General features: G+C 47.7%; 1 protein-coding gene across 18 annotated transcripts in view; it reads left to right on the forward strand.

The window, feature by feature from the left end:
* The window catches only part of LOC110515949 (uncharacterized), a 234,461-nt gene that overhangs the window by 82,476 nt on the left and 134,485 nt on the right, over positions 1 to 17,500 (forward strand). For 14 of the 18 annotated variants that reach the window (XM_090188230.1, XM_090188245.1, XM_090188242.1 and 11 more), the window contains 2 exons: positions 1 to 51; positions 1,270 to 1,293. The exon at positions 1 to 51 is cut by the window's left edge and continues 48 nt beyond it. In XM_090188230.1, the coding sequence (XP_090044356.1) occupies positions 1 to 51; positions 1,270 to 1,293 (75 nt within the window). The remainder of the gene's footprint in view (positions 52 to 1,269; positions 1,294 to 17,500) is intronic. The other 4 variants (XM_090188231.1, XM_090188246.1, XM_090188220.1 and 1 more) reach the window with 1 other exon arrangement.

A 17,500-nucleotide genomic window follows, 5' to 3' on the forward strand; every position in this document is an offset into this window, starting at 1 on the left:
GCAGCTGCCCTGCTGCTGCAGAATGACCACAACGCTGATGTTCAGAGCAAGGTACCCCGAGGATGGAGGAGAGGAGAGGAGGGGGGTGGGAGGGAGGGAGGGAGGGGGATGCGATGGAGGGAGGGGATGGAGGGAGGGAGGGAGGTAGGGGGAGTGGGATGAGGGGAGGGAGGGAGGTAGGGAGAGGGGAGAGGGAGGGAGGGAGGTAGGGGGAGGGGGATGGAGGGAGGGAGGGGGATAGAGGGAGGTAGGGAGGTGGAGGGGGCGAGAGGAAAACTACAACTCTGATGGACAGAACAAGGTGAGAGGGGGATAGGTGTTGGGAGAGAGGCTCGGGGAGGCTGGGATGGGAGGGGGAGGAAGGAGAGTTGAGAGGGGAGGGAGAGGAAGATTACATTTGTGATGGACAGAACAAGGTGAGGGGGAGAGGTGTTGGGAGGGAGGCTGGGGGAAAAGAGGGGAGGAGGGAGGATGGGGGAAGAGAGGGGAGGAGGGAGGATGGGGGAAGAGAGGGGAGGAGGGAGGATGGAGGAAGAGAGGGGATGGAGGGAGGTTGGGGTAGGAGAGGGGAGTAGGGAGGATGGGGAAGAGAGGGGAGTAGGAAGGATGGGGAAGAGAGGGGAGGAGGGAGGATGGGGGAAGAGAGGGGAGGCGGGAGGATGGGGGAAGAGAGGGGGAGGAGAGAGGATGGTAGAATAGAGGGGAGGAGGGAGGATGGGGGAAGAGAGGGGAGGAGGGAGGATGGGGAAGAGAGGGGAGGAGGGAGGATGGGGGAAGAGAGGGGAGGAGGATAAAAGAGGGACGGTGGTGCTGTAGGGTTGGTGACAGACTTGCATGCACTGTTTTTCTGTTTCAATACTGTGTCTTTAAAAGTGATTCTGGTGCCTTATTTGTCATGTGACCTGTATGCAGATCATGACAGCATCCTGTGTGGAGGGTTTGGTGTGAGGTCATCTTGTCTTATAATGCCCTGTTCCCTGTGTAACAACAAAACTACCTCCTCCTCCTCCTCTCCTCCTCCTCCTCCTCCCCTCCTCTCCTCTTTCTTCTCATTTCTCACACCCTCCTCCTCCTCCTCTCCTCTCCTCCTCCTCCTCCTCATCCTCCTCCTCCTCTCTGATGTCCTACTCTCCTCTCTGATGTCCTCCTCTCTGATGTCCTCCTCTCCTCTCCTCTCCTCTCCTCTCCTCTCCTCCCTTTCCTCCTTCTTCTCCTCTCCTCTCCTCTCCTCTCCTCTCCTCTCCTCTCCTCGCTCTACGGCGTTATCAGATGATGGTTAACAGAACTACAGAGGTATACATGTTTATTCTACCCATCCCCTCCTCTCCTCCCCTCTTCCTTCTTCACCTCCATCTAGCTCTGCTCTGTAGTTCCTGTGTTGACATCAGACTTGTGTTAAATACTGCATGATGGACTCTGACATGCTCTACTCTACATCTAGCATCTGATGTCTGTCTGTCTGCCTGCCTGCCTGCCTGTCTGTCTGTCTGTCTGTCTGTCTGTCTGTCTGTCTGCCTGTCTGTCAGCCTGCCTGCGTCTGTCTGCCTGCCTGTCTGTCTGTCTGCCTGTTGGATACGAGTGTTTGACTCTACCAGTAAATGGACGTGTTGTAACAGCCTCCTGGTCCTGAGCATGTCTGTCTGTCTGTCTGTCTGTCTGTCTGTCTGCCTGCTTGTCTGAATGTTTCAACTTTATTCCTTGTTTTACACCTTTTCAGAGTGTGTTTATTTGGTGTTGAAGTCTTTGTTTCCAAGAAAATAACATGTTCCCCCATGAAACGGAGAGCCTTTGTTGTCGTTGTATCTGTGCTTTCGTGTATGTTATTATTCTATCTTAAATAGCCAGCGTTTTTTAACATCAGGAACTAACGGCCCCAAAAAAATAACGTCACCTAGTTGACGAAACACAACATGTGAACTCACTTACTAAATCTTACAGGGCACCTTCACCTTTATTACCTGTGTAGTTTTGTCATAGTGTTGCTCTCAAATGGCACCCTATGCCCTATACTGTATAGTGCACTGTGGGACCTGGTCAACAGTAGTGCGCTACACAGGGAATAGGGTGCCATTTGGTCACATTGTCTGCCTTGCAGTACGGTTGGAGACATTATAATATGATGATAATATTTAAATATATTATATTAATTATGGTTGGATATACATTTATTATAATCTGATGACAATATTTAAATATATTATATTAATTATGGTTAGTTATATTATAATCTGATGATAATATTTAAATATATTATATTAGTATGGTTAGTTATATTATAATCTGATGATAATATTTATATATATTATATTAGTGTGGTTGGTTAACTATGTTTCTTAATTGCCCCATGTCTCCCAGAATGGGAAGGTAAGAGGATCCTATCTAATTCATATCTAACATATCTATCATATCTAACTCTGTCATATCGCTGCTTTCACATATCAATATGTTTTTATTTATATTTCCCATCTATAAATGTCTGTCCCGTCTGTGTCACAGAGCTCTGTAGTGGCTAGTCGCTGACTGTTCTTTATTCTTTATTCTACTTCTTTATTATCATTTATTGTTATTTATTTATTATTATTTCTATGTAGCTTAATGTAGTGTTATAGACTTAATGTAGGGTTATAGACTTAATGTAGTGTTATAGACTTAATGTAGTGTTATAGACTTAATGTAGGGTTATAGACTTAATGTAGCATTATAGACTTAATGTAGTGTTATAGACTTAATGTAGTGTTATAGCTTAATGTAGTGTTATAGGGTAATGTAGTGTTATAGGGTTAATGTAGTGTTATAGGGTAATGTAGTGTTATAGACTTAATGTAGTGTTATTGACTTAATATAGTGTTATAGACGTTATGTAGTGTTATAGCTTAATGTAGTGTTATAGGGTAATGTAGTGTTATAGGGTTAATGTAGTGTTATTGACTTAATATAGTATTATAGACGTTATGTAGTGTTATAGCTTAATGTAGTGTTATAGGGTAATGTAGTGTTATAGGGTTAATGTAGTGTTATTGACTTAATATAGTGTTATAGACGTTATGTAGTGTTATAGCTTAATGTAGTGTTATAGGGTAATGTAGTGTTACAGGGGTAATGTAGTGTTATAGGGTTAATGTAGTGTTATAGGGTTAATGTAGTGTTATAGGGTTAATGTAGTGTTATATACTTAATGTAGTGTTATAGACTTAATGTAGTGTTATAGACTTAATGTAGTGTTATAGCTTAATGTAGTGTTATAGGGTTAATGTAGTGTTATATACTTAATGTAATGTTATAGCTTAATGTAGTGTTATAGGGTTAATGTAGTGTTATATACTTAATGTAGTGTTATAGGGTAATGTAGTGTTATAGGGTTAATGTAGTGTTATATACTTAATGTAGTGTTATAGGGTTAATGTAGTGTTATAGGGAAATGTAGTGTTATAGGGTTAATGTAGTGTTACAGGGGTAATGTAGTGTTATAGTCTTAATGTAGTGTTATAGCCTTAATGTAGTGTTAGATACTTAATTTAGTGTTATAGGGTAATGTAGTGTTATAGGGTAATGTAGTGTTATAGGGTTAATGTAGTGTTATAGGGCTAATGTAGTGTTATAGGGTTAATGTAGTGTTATAGGGTAATGTAGTGTTATAGACTTAATGTAGTGTTAGAGGGTAATGTAGTGTTATAGACATTATGTAGTGTTATATACTTAATGTAGTGTTATATACTTAATGTAGTGTTATAGGGTTAATGTAGTGTTATAGTCTTAATGTAGTGTTAGAGGGTTAATGTAGTGTTATATACTTAATGTAGTGTTACATTCTTAATGTAGTGTTATATACTTAATGTAGTGTTATAGACTTAATGTAGTGTTATAGCCTTAATGTAGTGTTATAGGGTTAAAGTAGTGTTATAGACTTAATGTAGTGTTATAGCCTTAATGTAGTGTTATAGCCTTAATGTAGTGTTATAGACTTAATGTAGTGTTATAGCCTTAATGTAGTGTTATAGGGTTAAAGTAGTGTTATAGACTTAATGTAGTGTTATAGAGTTAATGTAGTGTTATAGCCTTAATGTAGTGTTATAGACTTAATGTAGTGTTATAGGGTTAATGTAGTGTTATAGTCTTAATGTAGTGTTAGAGGGTTAATGTAGTGTTATATACTTAATGTAGTGTTATAGGGTAATGTAGTGTTATAGTCTTAATGTAGTGTTAGAGGGTTAATGTAGTGTTATATACTTAATGTAGTGTTATAGGGTAATGTAGTGTTATAGTCTTAATGTAGTGTTATAGGGTTAATGTAGTGTTATATACTTAATGTAGTGTTATAGGGTAATGTAGTGTTATAGTCTTAATGTAGTGTTATAGGGTAATGTAGTGTTATAGTCTTAATGTAGTGTTATAGGGTTAATGTAGTGTTATATACTTAATGTAGTGTTATAGGGTAATGTAGTGTTATAGTCTTAATGTAGTGTTAGAGGGTTAATGTAGTGTTATATACTTAATGTAGTGTTATAGGGTAATGTAGTGTTATAGTCTTAATGTAGTGTTACATTCTTAATGTAGTGTTATATACTTAATGTAGTGTTATATACTTAATGTAGTGTTATATACTTAATGTAGTGTTCTAGGGTTAATGTAGTGTTATAGGGTTAATGTAGTGTTATAGACTTATTGTAGTGTTATAGGGTTAAAGTAGTGTTATAGACTTAATGTAGTGTTATAGGGTTAATGTAGTGTTATATACTTATTGTAGTGTTATATACTTAATGTAGTGTTATATACTTAATGTAGTGTTATAGCCTTAATGTAGTGTTATAGACTTAATGTAGTGTTATAGCCTTAATGTAGTGTTATAGGGTTAAAGTAGTGTTATAGACTTAATGTAGTGTTATAGGGTTAAAGTAGTGTTATAGGGTTAATGTAGTGTTATAGCCTTAATGTAGTGTTATATACTTAATGTAGTGTTATAGGGTTAATGTAGTGTTATAGCCTTAATGTAGTGTTATAGACTTAATGTTGTGTTATAGGGTTAATGTAGTGTTATAGGGTTAATGTAGTGTTATAGCCTTAATGTAGTGTTATAGGGTAATGTAGTGTTATAGACTTAATGTAGTGTTATAGGGTTAATGTAGTGTTATAAGGTTAATGTAGTGTTATAGCTTTAATGTAGTGTTATAGTCTTAATGTAGTGTTATAGACTTAATGTAGTGTTATAGACTTAATGTAGTGTTATAGACTTAATGTAGTGTTATAGACTTAATGTAGTGTTATAGGGTTAATGTAGTGTTATAGGGTTAAATAGTGTTATAAGGTTAATGTAGTGCTATAGACATAATGTAGTGTTATAACCTTTTAGTAGTGTTATAAACTTAATGTAGTGTTATAGGGTAATGTAGTGTTATAGACTGTGTTAGGTCTACCTTTGGCTCTCTTAGTTTTTCTGTTCAGATATGATAGATTATTTGTTTCGCATGATTATTGTCTTCATTCCGCTGCCCAAATGGCACCCTATTCCGTACGTAGTGCACTACTTTAGACCAGAACCTTATGGCACCCTATTCCCTACATAGTCCACTACTTTATACCAGAACCCTATTGCGCCCTATTCCCTATATAGTGCACTACTTTATACCAGAGACCTATGGCACCCTATTCCCTACGTAGTGCACTACTTTAGTCCAGAACCCAATGGCACCCTATTCCCTACATAGTGCACTACTTTATACCAGAACCCTATGGCACCCTGTTCCCTACATAGTGCACTACTTTATACCAGAACCCTATTGCGCCCTATTCCCTATATAGTGCACTACTTTATACCAGAGACCTATGGCACCCTATTCCCTACATAGTGCACTACTTTAGAACAGAGCCCTATGGCAATACTATATAGGGCCCACAGAGTGTAACCGGTACTGTATCATGTGCTGACCAGGGGTCACAGTGTGTAGTCTGTACTGTATCATGTACTGACCAGGGGCCACAGGGTGTAGTCTGTACTGTATCATGTACTGACCAGGGGCCACAGGGTGTAGTCTGTACTGTATCATGTACTGACCAGGGGCCACAGGGTGTAGTCTGTACTGTATCATGTACTGACCAGGGGCCACAGGGTGTAGTCTGTACTGTATCATGTACTGACCAGGGGCCACAGGGCGTAGTCTGTACTGTATCATGTACTGACCAGGGGCCACAGGGTGTAGTCTGTACTGTATCATGTACTGACCAGGGCCCACAGGGTGTAGTCTGTACTGTATCATGTACTGACCAGGGGCCACAGGGTGTAGTCTGTACTGTATCATGTACTGACCAGGGGCCACAGGGTGTAGTCTGTACTGTATCATGTACTGACCAGGGGCCACAGGGTGGAGTCTGTACTGTATCATGTACTGACCAGGGGCCACAGAGTGTAGTCTGTACTGTATCATGTACTGACCAGGGCCCACAGGGCGTAGTCTGTACTGTATCATGTACTGACCAGGGGCCACAGGGTGGAGTCTGTACTGTATCATGTACTGACCAGGGGCCACAGGGTGGAGTCTGTACTGTATCATGTACTGACCAGGGCCCACAGGGTGTAGTCTGTACTGTATCATGTACTGACCAGGGGCCACAGGGTGGAGTCTGTACTGTATCATGTACTGACCAGGGGCCACAGGGTGTAGTCTGTACTGTATCATGTACTGACCAGGGGCCACAGGGTGTAGTCTGTACTGTATCATGTACTGACCAGGGGCCACAGGGTGTAGTCTGTACTGTATCATGTACTGACCAGGGGCCACAGGGTGTAGTCTGTACTGTATCATGTACTGACCAGGGGTCACAGGGCGTAGTCTGTACTGTATCATGTACTGACCAGGGGTCACAGGGTGGAGTCTGTACTGTATCATGTACTGACCAGGGGCCACAGGGTGTAGTCTGTACTGTATCATGTACTGACCAGGGGTCACAGGGTGTAGTCTGTACTGTATCATGTACTGACCAGGGACCACAGGGTGTAGTCTGTACTGTATCATGTACTGACCAGGGGTCACAGGGCGTAGTCTGTACTGTATCATGTACTGACCAGGGGTCACAGGGTGTAGTCTGTACTGTATCATGTACTGACCAGGGGCCACAGGGTGGAGTCTGTACTGTATCATGTACTGACCAGGGGCCACAGTGTGTAGTCTGTACTGTATCATGTACTGACCAGGGGCCACAGGGTGTAGTCTGTACTGTATCATGTACTGACCAGGGGCCACAGGGTGTAGTCTGTACTGTATCATGTACTGACCAGGGGCCACAGGGTGGAGTCTGTACTGTATCATGTACTGACCAGGGGCCACAGTGTGGAGTCTGTACTGTATCATGTACTGACCAGGGGCCACAGGGTGGAGTCTGTACTGTATCATGTACTGACCAGGGGCCACAGGGTGGAGTCTGTACTGTATCATGTACTGACCAGGGGCCACAGTGTGTAGTCTGTACTGTATCATGTACTGACCAGGGGCCACAGGGTGTAGTCTGTACTGTATCATGTACTGACCAGGGGCCACAGGGTGTAGTCTGTACTGTATCATGTACTGACCAGGGGCCACAGGGTGGAGTCTGTACTGTATCATGTACTGACCAGGGGCCACAGGGTGTAGTCTGTACTGTATCATGTACTGACCAGGGGCCACAGGGTGGAGTCTGTACTGTATCATGTACTGACCAGGGGCCACAGGGTGTAGTCTGTACTGTATCATGTACTGACCAGGGGCCACAGGGTGTAGTCTGTACTGTATCATGTACTGACCAGGGGCCACAGGGTGTAGTCTGTACTGTATCATGTACTGACCAGGGGCCACAGGGTGTAGTCTGTACTGTATCATGTACTGACCAGGGGCCACAGGGTGGAGTCTGTACTGTATCATGTACTGACCAGGGGTCACAGGGTGGAGTCTGTACTGTATCATGTACTGACCAGGGGCCACAGGGTGTAGTCTGTACTGTATCATGTACTGACCAGGGGCCACAGGGTGTAGTCTGTACTGTATCATGTACTGACCAGGGGTCACAGGGTGTAGTCTGTACTGTATCATGTACTGACCAGGGGCCACAGGGTGTAGTCTGTACTGTATCATGTACTGACCAGGGGCCACAGGGTGGAGTCTGTACTGTATCATGTACTGACCAGGGGCCACAGGGTGGAGTCTGTACTGTATCATGTACTGACCAGGGGCCACAGGGTGTAGTCTGTACTGTATCATGTACTGACCAGGGGCCACAGGGTGTAGTCTGTACTGTATCATGTACTGACCGGGGCCACAGGGTGTAGTCTGTACTGTATCATGTACTGACCAGGGCCCACAGGGTGTAGTCTGTACTGTATCATGTACTGACCAGGGGCCACAGGGTGTAGTCTGTACTGTATCATGTACTGACCAGGGGCCACAGGGTGTAGTCTGTACTGTATCATGTACTGACCAGGGGCCACAGGGTGGAGTCTGTACTGTATCATGTACTGACCAGGGGCCACAGAGTGTAGTCTGTACTGTATCATGTACTGACCAGGGCCCACAGGGCGTAGTCTGTACTGTATCATGTACTGACCAGGGGCCACAGGGTGGAGTCTGTACTGTATCATGTACTGACCAGGGGCCACAGGGTGGAGTCTGTACTGTATCATGTACTGACCAGGGCCCACAGGGTGTAGTCTGTACTGTATCATGTACTGACCAGGGGCCACAGGGTGGAGTCTGTACTGTATCATGTACTGACCAGGGGCCACAGGGTGTAGTCTGTACTGTATCATGTACTGACCAGGGGCCACAGGGTGTAGTCTGTACTGTATCATGTACTGACCAGGGGCCACAGGGTGTAGTCTGTACTGTATCATGTACTGACCAGGGGCCACAGGGTGTAGTCTGTACTGTATCATGTACTGACCAGGGGTCACAGGGCGTAGTCTGTACTGTATCATGTACTGACCAGGGGTCACAGGGTGGAGTCTGTACTGTATCATGTACTGACCAGGGGCCACAGGGTGTAGTCTGTACTGTATCATGTACTGACCAGGGGTCACAGGGTGTAGTCTGTACTGTATCATGTACTGACCAGGGACCACAGGGTGTAGTCTGTACTGTATCATGTACTGACCAGGGGTCACAGGGCGTAGTCTGTACTGTATCATGTACTGACCAGGGGTCACAGGGTGTAGTCTGTACTGTATCATGTACTGACCAGGGGCCACAGGGTGGAGTCTGTACTGTATCATGTACTGACCAGGGGCCACAGTGTGTAGTCTGTACTGTATCATGTACTGACCAGGGGCCACAGGGTGTAGTCTGTACTGTATCATGTACTGACCAGGGGCCACAGGGTGTAGTCTGTACTGTATCATGTACTGACCAGGGGCCACAGGGTGGAGTCTGTACTGTATCATGTACTGACCAGGGGCCACAGTGTGGAGTCTGTACTGTATCATGTACTGACCAGGGGCCACAGGGTGGAGTCTGTACTGTATCATGTACTGACCAGGGGCCACAGGGTGGAGTCTGTACTGTATCATGTACTGACCAGGGGCCACAGTGTGTAGTCTGTACTGTATCATGTACTGACCAGGGGCCACAGGGTGTAGTCTGTACTGTATCATGTACTGACCAGGGGCCACAGGGTGTAGTCTGTACTGTATCATGTACTGACCAGGGGCCACAGGGTGGAGTCTGTACTGTATCATGTACTGACCAGGGGCCACAGGGTGTAGTCTGTACTGTATCATGTACTGACCAGGGGCCACAGGGTGGAGTCTGTACTGTATCATGTACTGACCAGGGGCCACAGGGTGTAGTCTGTACTGTATCATGTACTGACCAGGGGCCACAGGGTGTAGTCTGTACTGTATCATGTACTGACCAGGGGCCACAGGGTGTAGTCTGTACTGTATCATGTACTGACCAGGGGCCACAGGGTGTAGTCTGTACTGTATCATGTACTGACCAGGGGCCACAGGGTGGAGTCTGTACTGTATCATGTACTGACCAGGGGTCACAGGGTGGAGTCTGTACTGTATCATGTACTGACCAGGGGCCACAGGGTGTAGTCTGTACTGTATCATGTACTGACCAGGGGCCACAGGGTGTAGTCTGTACTGTATCATGTACTGACCAGGGGTCACAGGGTGTAGTCTGTACTGTATCATGTACTGACCAGGGGCCACAGGGTGTAGTCTGTACTGTATCATGTACTGACCAGGGGCCACAGGGTGGAGTCTGTACTGTATCATGTACTGACCAGGGGCCACAGGGTGGAGTCTGTACTGTATCATGTACTGACCAGGGGCCACAGGGTGTAGTCTGTACTGTATCATGTACTGACCAGGGGCCACAGGGTGTAGTCTGTACTGTATCATGTACTGACCGGGGCCACAGGGTGTAGTCTGTACTGTATCATGTACTGACCAGGGCCCACAGGGTGTAGTCTGTACTGTATCATGTACTGACCAGGGACCACAGGGTGTAGTCTGTACTGTATCATGTACTGACCAGGGGTCACAGGGTGTAGTCTGTACTGTATCATGTACTGACCAGGGGTCACAGGGTGGAGTCTGTACTGTATCATGTACTGACCAGGGGCCACAGGGTGTAGTCTGTACTGTATCATGTACTGACCAGGGGCCACAGGGTGTAGTCTGTACTGTATCATGTACTGACCAGGGGCCACAGGGTGTAGTCTGTACTGTATCATGTACTGACCAGGGGCCACAGGGTGGAGTCTGTACTGTATCATGTACTGACCAGGGGCCACAGGGTGTAGTCTGTACTGTATCATGTACTGACCAGGGGTCACATGGTGTAGTCTGTACTGTATCATGTACTGACCAGGGGCCACAGGGTGTAGTCTGTACTTTATCATGTACTGACCAGGGGCCACAGGGTGGAGTCTGTACTGTATCATGTACTGACCAGGGGCCACAGGGTGGAGTCTGTACTGTATCATGTACTGACCAGGGGCCACAGGGTGTAGTCTGTACTGTATCATGTACTGACCAGGGGTCACAGGGTGTAGTCTGTACAGTATCATGTACTGACCAGGGGCCACAGGGTGGAGTCTGTACTGTATCATGTACTGACCAGGGGCCACAGGGTGTAGTCTGTACTGTATCATGTACTGACCAGGGGCCACAGGGTGGAGTCTGTACTGTATCATGTACTGACCAGGGGCCACAGGGTGGAGTCTGTACTGTATCATGTACTGACCAGGGGCCACAGGGTGGAGTCTGTACTGTATCATGTACTGACCAGGGGCCACAGGGTGGAGTCTGTACTGTATCATGTACTGACTAGGGGCCACAGGGTGGAGTCTGTACTGTATCATGTACTGACCAGGGGCCACAGGGTGGAGTCTGTACTGTATCATGTACTGACCAGGGACCACAGGGTGTAGTCTGTACTGTATCATGTACTGACCAGGGGTCACAGGGTGTAGTCTGTACTGTATCATGTACTGACCAGGGGCCACAGGGTGTAGTCTGTACTGTATCATGTACTGACCAGGGGTCACAGGGTGTAGTCTGTACTGTATCATGTACTGACCAGGGGCCACAGGGTGGAGTCTGTACTGTATCATGTACTGACCAGGGGCCACAGGGTGGAGTCTGTACTGTATCATGTACTGACCAGGGCCCACAGGGTGTAGTCTGTACTGTATCATGTACTGACCAGGGGTCACAGGGTGTAGTCTGTACTGTATCATGTACTGACCAGGGGCCACAGGGTGGAGTCTGTACTGTATCATGTACTGACTAGGGGCCACAGGGTGTAGTCTGTACTGTATCATGTACTGACCAGGGGCCACAGGGTGTAGTCTGTACTGTATCATGTACTGACCAGGGGCCACAGGGTGGAGTCTGTACTGTATCATGTACTGACCAGGGCCCACAGGGTGTAGTCTGTACTGTATCATGTACTGACCAGGGGTCACAGGGTGTAGTCTGTACTGTATCATGTACTGACCAGGGGCCACAGGGTGTAGTCTGTACTGTATCATGTACTGACCAGGGGCCACAGGGTGTAGTCTGTACTGTATCATGTACTGACCAGGGGCCACAGGGTGGAGTCTGTACTGTATCATGTACTGACCAGGGGCCACAGGGTGGAGTCTGTACTGTATCATGTACTGACCAGGGGCCACAGGGTGTAGTCTGTACTGTATCATGTACTGACCAGGGGCCACAGGGTGGAGTCTGTACTGTATCATGTACTGACCAGGGGCCACAGGGTGGAGTCTGTACTGTATCATGTACTGACCAGGGGCCACAGGGTGTAGTCTGTACTGTATCATGTACTGACCAGGGGCCACAGGGTGTAGTCTGTACTGTATCATGTACTGACCAGGGGCCACAGGGTGTAGTCTGTACTGTATCATGTACTGACCAGGGGCCACAGGGTGTAGTCTGTACTGTATCATGTACTGACCAGGGGCCACAGGGTGTAGTCTGTACTGTATCATGTACTGACCAGGGGCCACAGGGTGTAGTCTGTACTGTATCATGTACTGACCAGGGGTCACAGGGTGGAGTCTGTACTGTATCATGTACTGACCAGGGGCCACAGGGTGTAGTCTGTACTGTATCATGTACTGACCAGGGGCCACAGGGTGGAGTCTGTACTGTATCATGTACTGACCAGGGGTCACAGGGCGTAGTCTGTACTGTATCATGTACTGACCAGGGGCCACAGGGTGTAGTCTGTACTGTATCATGTACTGACCAGGGGCCACAGGGTGGAGTCTGTACTTTATCATGTACTGACCAGGGGCCACAGGGTGGAGTCTGTACTGTATCATGTACTGACCAGGGGCCACAGGTTGTAGTCTGTACTGTATCACGTACTGACCAGGGGCCACAGGGTGTAGTCTTTACTGTATCATGTACTGACCAGGGGCCACAGGGTGTAGTCTGTACTGTATCATGTACTGACCAGGGGCCACAGGGTGTAGTCTGTACTGTATCATGTACTGACCAGGGGCCACAGGGTGTAGTCTGTACTGTATCATGTACTGACCAGGGGCCACAGGGTGTAGTCTGTACTGTATCATGTACTGACCAGGGGCCACAGGGTGTAGTCTGTACTGTATCATGTACTGACCAGGGGCCACAGGGTGTAGTCTGTACTGTATCATGTACTGACCAGGGGCCACAGGGTGTAGTCTGTACTGTATCATGTACTGACCAGGGGCCACAGGGTGTAGTCTGTACTGTATCATGTACTGACCAGGGGCCACAGGGTGTAGTCTGTACTGTATCATGTACTGACCAGGGGCCACAGGGTGTAGTCTGTACTGTATCATGTACTGACCAGGGGCCACAGGGTGTAGTCTGTACTGTATCATGTACTGACCAGGGGCCACAGGGTGTAGTCTGTACTGTATCATGTACTGACCAGGGACCACAGGGTGGAGTCTGTACTGTATCATGTACTGACCAGGGGTCACAGGGTGTAGTCTGTACTGTATCATGTACTGACCAGGGGTCACAGGGTGTAGTCTGTACTGTATCATGTACTGACCAGGGGCCACAGGGTGTAGTCTGTACTGTATCATGTACTGACCAGGGCCCACAGGGTGGAGTCTGTACTGTATCATGTACTGACCAGGGGCCACAGGGTGTAGTCTGTACTGTATCATGTACTGACCAGGGGCCACAGGGTGTAGTCTGTACTGTATCATGTACTGACCAGGGGCCACAGGGTGGAGTCTGTACTGTATCATGTACTGACCAGGGGCCACAGGGTGTAGTCTGTACTGTATCATGTACTGACCAGGGGCCACAGGGTGTAGTCTGTACTGTATCATGTACTGACCAGGGGCCACAGGGTGTAGTCTGTACTGTATCATGTACTGACCAGGGGTCACAGGGTGTAGTCTGTACTGTATCATGTACTGACCAGGGGCCACAGGGTGGAGTCTGTACTGTATCATGTACTGACCAGGGCCCACAGGGTGTAGTCTGTACTGTATCATGTACTGACCAGGGGCCACAGGGTGTAGTCTGTACTGTATCATGTACTGACCAGGGGCCACAGGGTGTAGTCTGTACTGTATCATGTACTGACCAGGGGCCACAGGGTGGAGTCTGTACTGTATCATGTACTGACCAGGGACCACAGGGTGGAGTCTGTACTGTATCATGTACTGACCAGGGGCCACAGGGTGGAGTCTGTACTGTATCATGTACTGACCAGGGGCCACAGGGTGTAGTCTGTACTGTATCATGTACTGACCAGGGGCCACAGGGTGTAGTCTGTACTGTATCATGTACTGACCAGGGGCCACAGGGTGTAGTCTGTACTGTATCATGTACTGACCAGGGGCCACAGGGTGGAGTCTGTACTGTATAATGTACTGACCAGGGGCCACAGGGTGGAGTCTGTACTGTATCATGTACTGACCAGGGGCCACAGGGTGGAGTCTGTACTGTATCATGTACTGACCAGGGGCCACAGGGTGGAGTCTGTACTGTATCATGTACTGACCAGGGCCCACAGGGTGGAGTCTGTACTGTATCATGTACTGACCAGGGGCCACAGGGTGGAGTCTGTACTGTATCATGTACTGACCAGGGGCCACAGGGTGTAGTCTGTACTGTATCATGTACTGACCAGGGGCCACAGGGTGTAGTCTGTACTGTATCATGTACTGACCAGGGGCCACAGGGTGTAGTCTGTACTGTATCATGTACTGACCAGGGGTCACAGGGTGGAGTCTGTACTGTATCATGTACTGACCAGGGCCCACAGGGTGTAGTCTGTACTGTATTATGTACTGACCAGGGGCCACAGGGTGGAGTCTGTACTGTATCATGTACTGACTAGGGACCACAGGGTGTAGTCTGTACTGTATCATGTACTGACTAGGGACCACAGAGTGTAGTCTTTACTGTATCATGTACTGACCAGGGGCCACAGGGTGTAGTCTGTACTGTATCATGTACTGACCAGGGGTCACAGGGTGTAGTCTGTACTGTATCATGTACTGACCAGGGGTCACAGGGTGTAGTCTGTACTGTATCATGTACTGACCAGGGGTCACAGGGTGTAGTCTGTACTGTATCATGTACTGACTAGGGACCACAGGGTGTAGTCTGTACTGTATCATGTACTGACTAGGGGCCACAGGGCGTAGTCTGTACTGTATCATGTACTGACCAGGGGCCACAGGGTGTAGTCTGTACTGTATCATGTACTGACCAGGGGCCACAGGGTGTAGTCTGTACTGTATCATGTACTGACCAGGGGCCACAGGGTGTAGTCTGTACTGTATCATGTACTGACCAGGGCCCACAGGGTGGAGTCTGTACTGTATCATGTACTGACCAGGGGCCACAGGGTGTAGTCTGTACTGTATCATGTACTGACCAGGGGCCACAGGGTGTAGTCTGTACTGTATCATGTACTGACCAGGGGCCACAGGGTGGAGTCTGTACTGTATCATGTACTGACCAGGGGCCACAGGGTGTAGTCTGTACTGTATCATGTACTGACCAGGGGCCACAGGGTGTAGTCTGTACTGTATCATGTACTGACCAGGGGCCACAGGGTGTAGTCTGTACTGTATCATGTACTGACCAGGGGTCACAGGGTGTAGTCTGTACTGTATCATGTACTGACCAGGGGCCACAGGGTGGAGTCTGTACTGTATCATGTACTGACCAGGGGCCACAGGGTGTAGTCTGTACTGTATCATGTACTGACCAGGGGCCACAGGGTGTAGTCTGTACTGTATCATGTACTGACCAGGGGTCACAGGGCGTAGTCTGTACTGTATCATGTACTGACTAGGGGCCACAGGGTGTAGTCTGTACTGTATCATGTACTGACCAGGGGTCACAGGGTGGAGTCTGTACTGTATCATGTACTGACCAGGGGTCACAGGGTGTAGTCTGTACTGTATCATGTACTGACTAGGGACCACAGGGTGTAGTCTGTACTGTATCATGTACTGACCAGGGGCCACAGGGTGGAGTCTGTACTGTATCATGTACTGACCAGGGGCCACAGGGTGTAGTCTGTACTGTATCATGTACTGACCAAGGGCCACAGGGTGTAGTCTGTACTGTATCATGTACTGACCAGGGGCCACAGGGTGTAGTCTGTACTGTATCATGTACTGACTAGGGACCACAGGGTGTAGTCTGTACTGTATCATGTACTGACTAGGGACCACAGAGTGTAGTCTTTACTGTATCATGTACTGACCAGGGGCCACAGGGTGTAGTCTGTACTGTATCATGTACTGACCAGGGGTCACAGGGTGTAGTCTGTACTGTATCATGTACTGACCAGGGGTCACAGGGTGTAGTCTGTACTGTATCATGTACTGACCAGGGGTCACAGGGTGTAGTCTGTACTGTATCATGTACTGACTAGGGACCACAGGGTGTAGTCTGTACTGTATCATGTACTGACTAGGGGCCACAGGGCGTAGTCTGTACTGTATCATGTACTGACCAGGGGCCACAGGGTGTAGTCTGTACTGTATCATGTACTGACTAGGGGCCACAGGGTGTAGTCTGTACTGTATCATGTACTGACCAGGGGCCACAGGGTGTAGTCTGTACTGTATCATGTACTGACCAGGGGCCACAGGGTGGAGTCTGTACTGTATCATGTACTGACCAGGGGCCACAGGGTGGAGTCTGTACTGTATCATGTACTGACCAGGGGTCACAGGGTGTAGTCTGTACTGTATCATGTACTGACCAGGGGCCACAGGGTGGAGTCTGTACTGTATCATGTACTGACCAGGGGCCACAGGGTGTAGTCTGTACTGTATCATGTACTGACCAGGGGCCACAGGGTGTAGTCTGTACTGTATCATGTACTGACCAGGGGCCACAGGGTGTAGTCTGTACTGTATCATGTACTGACCAGGGGCCACAGGGTGTAGTCTGTACTGTATCATGTACTGACCAGGGGCCACAGGGTGTAGTCTGTACTGTATCATGTACTGACCAGGGGCCACAGGGTGTAGTCTGTACTGTATCATGTACTGACCAGGGGCCACAGGGTGTAGTCTGTACTGTATCATGTACTGACCAGGGCCCACAGGGTGTAGTCTGTACTGTATCATGTACTGACCAGGGGTCACAGGGTGTAGTCTGTACTGTATCATGTACTGACCAGGGGTCACAGGGTGTAGTCTGTACTGTATCATGTACTGACCAGGGGTCACAGGGTGTAGTCTGTACTGTATCATGTACTGACCAGGGGCCACAGGGTGTAGTCTGTACTGTATCATGTACTGACCAGGGACCACAGGGTGGAGTCTGTACTGTATCATGTACTGACCAGGGGTCACAGGGTGTAGTCTGTACTGTATCATGTACTGACCAGGGGCCACAGGGTGTAGTCTGTACTGTATCATGTACTGACCAGGGGTCACAGGGTGGAGTCTGTACTGTATCATGTACTGACCAGGGGTCACAGGGTGGAGTCTGTACTGTATCATGTACTGACCAGGGGTCACAGGGTGGAGTCTGTACTGT

This window comes from Oncorhynchus mykiss, chromosome 10 (assembly GCF_057628025.1).
Source record: "Oncorhynchus mykiss isolate SJ-2025 chromosome 10, ASM5762802v1, whole genome shotgun sequence".
In the NCBI taxonomy this organism is placed as follows: Eukaryota; Metazoa; Chordata; class Actinopteri; order Salmoniformes; family Salmonidae; genus Oncorhynchus; species Oncorhynchus mykiss.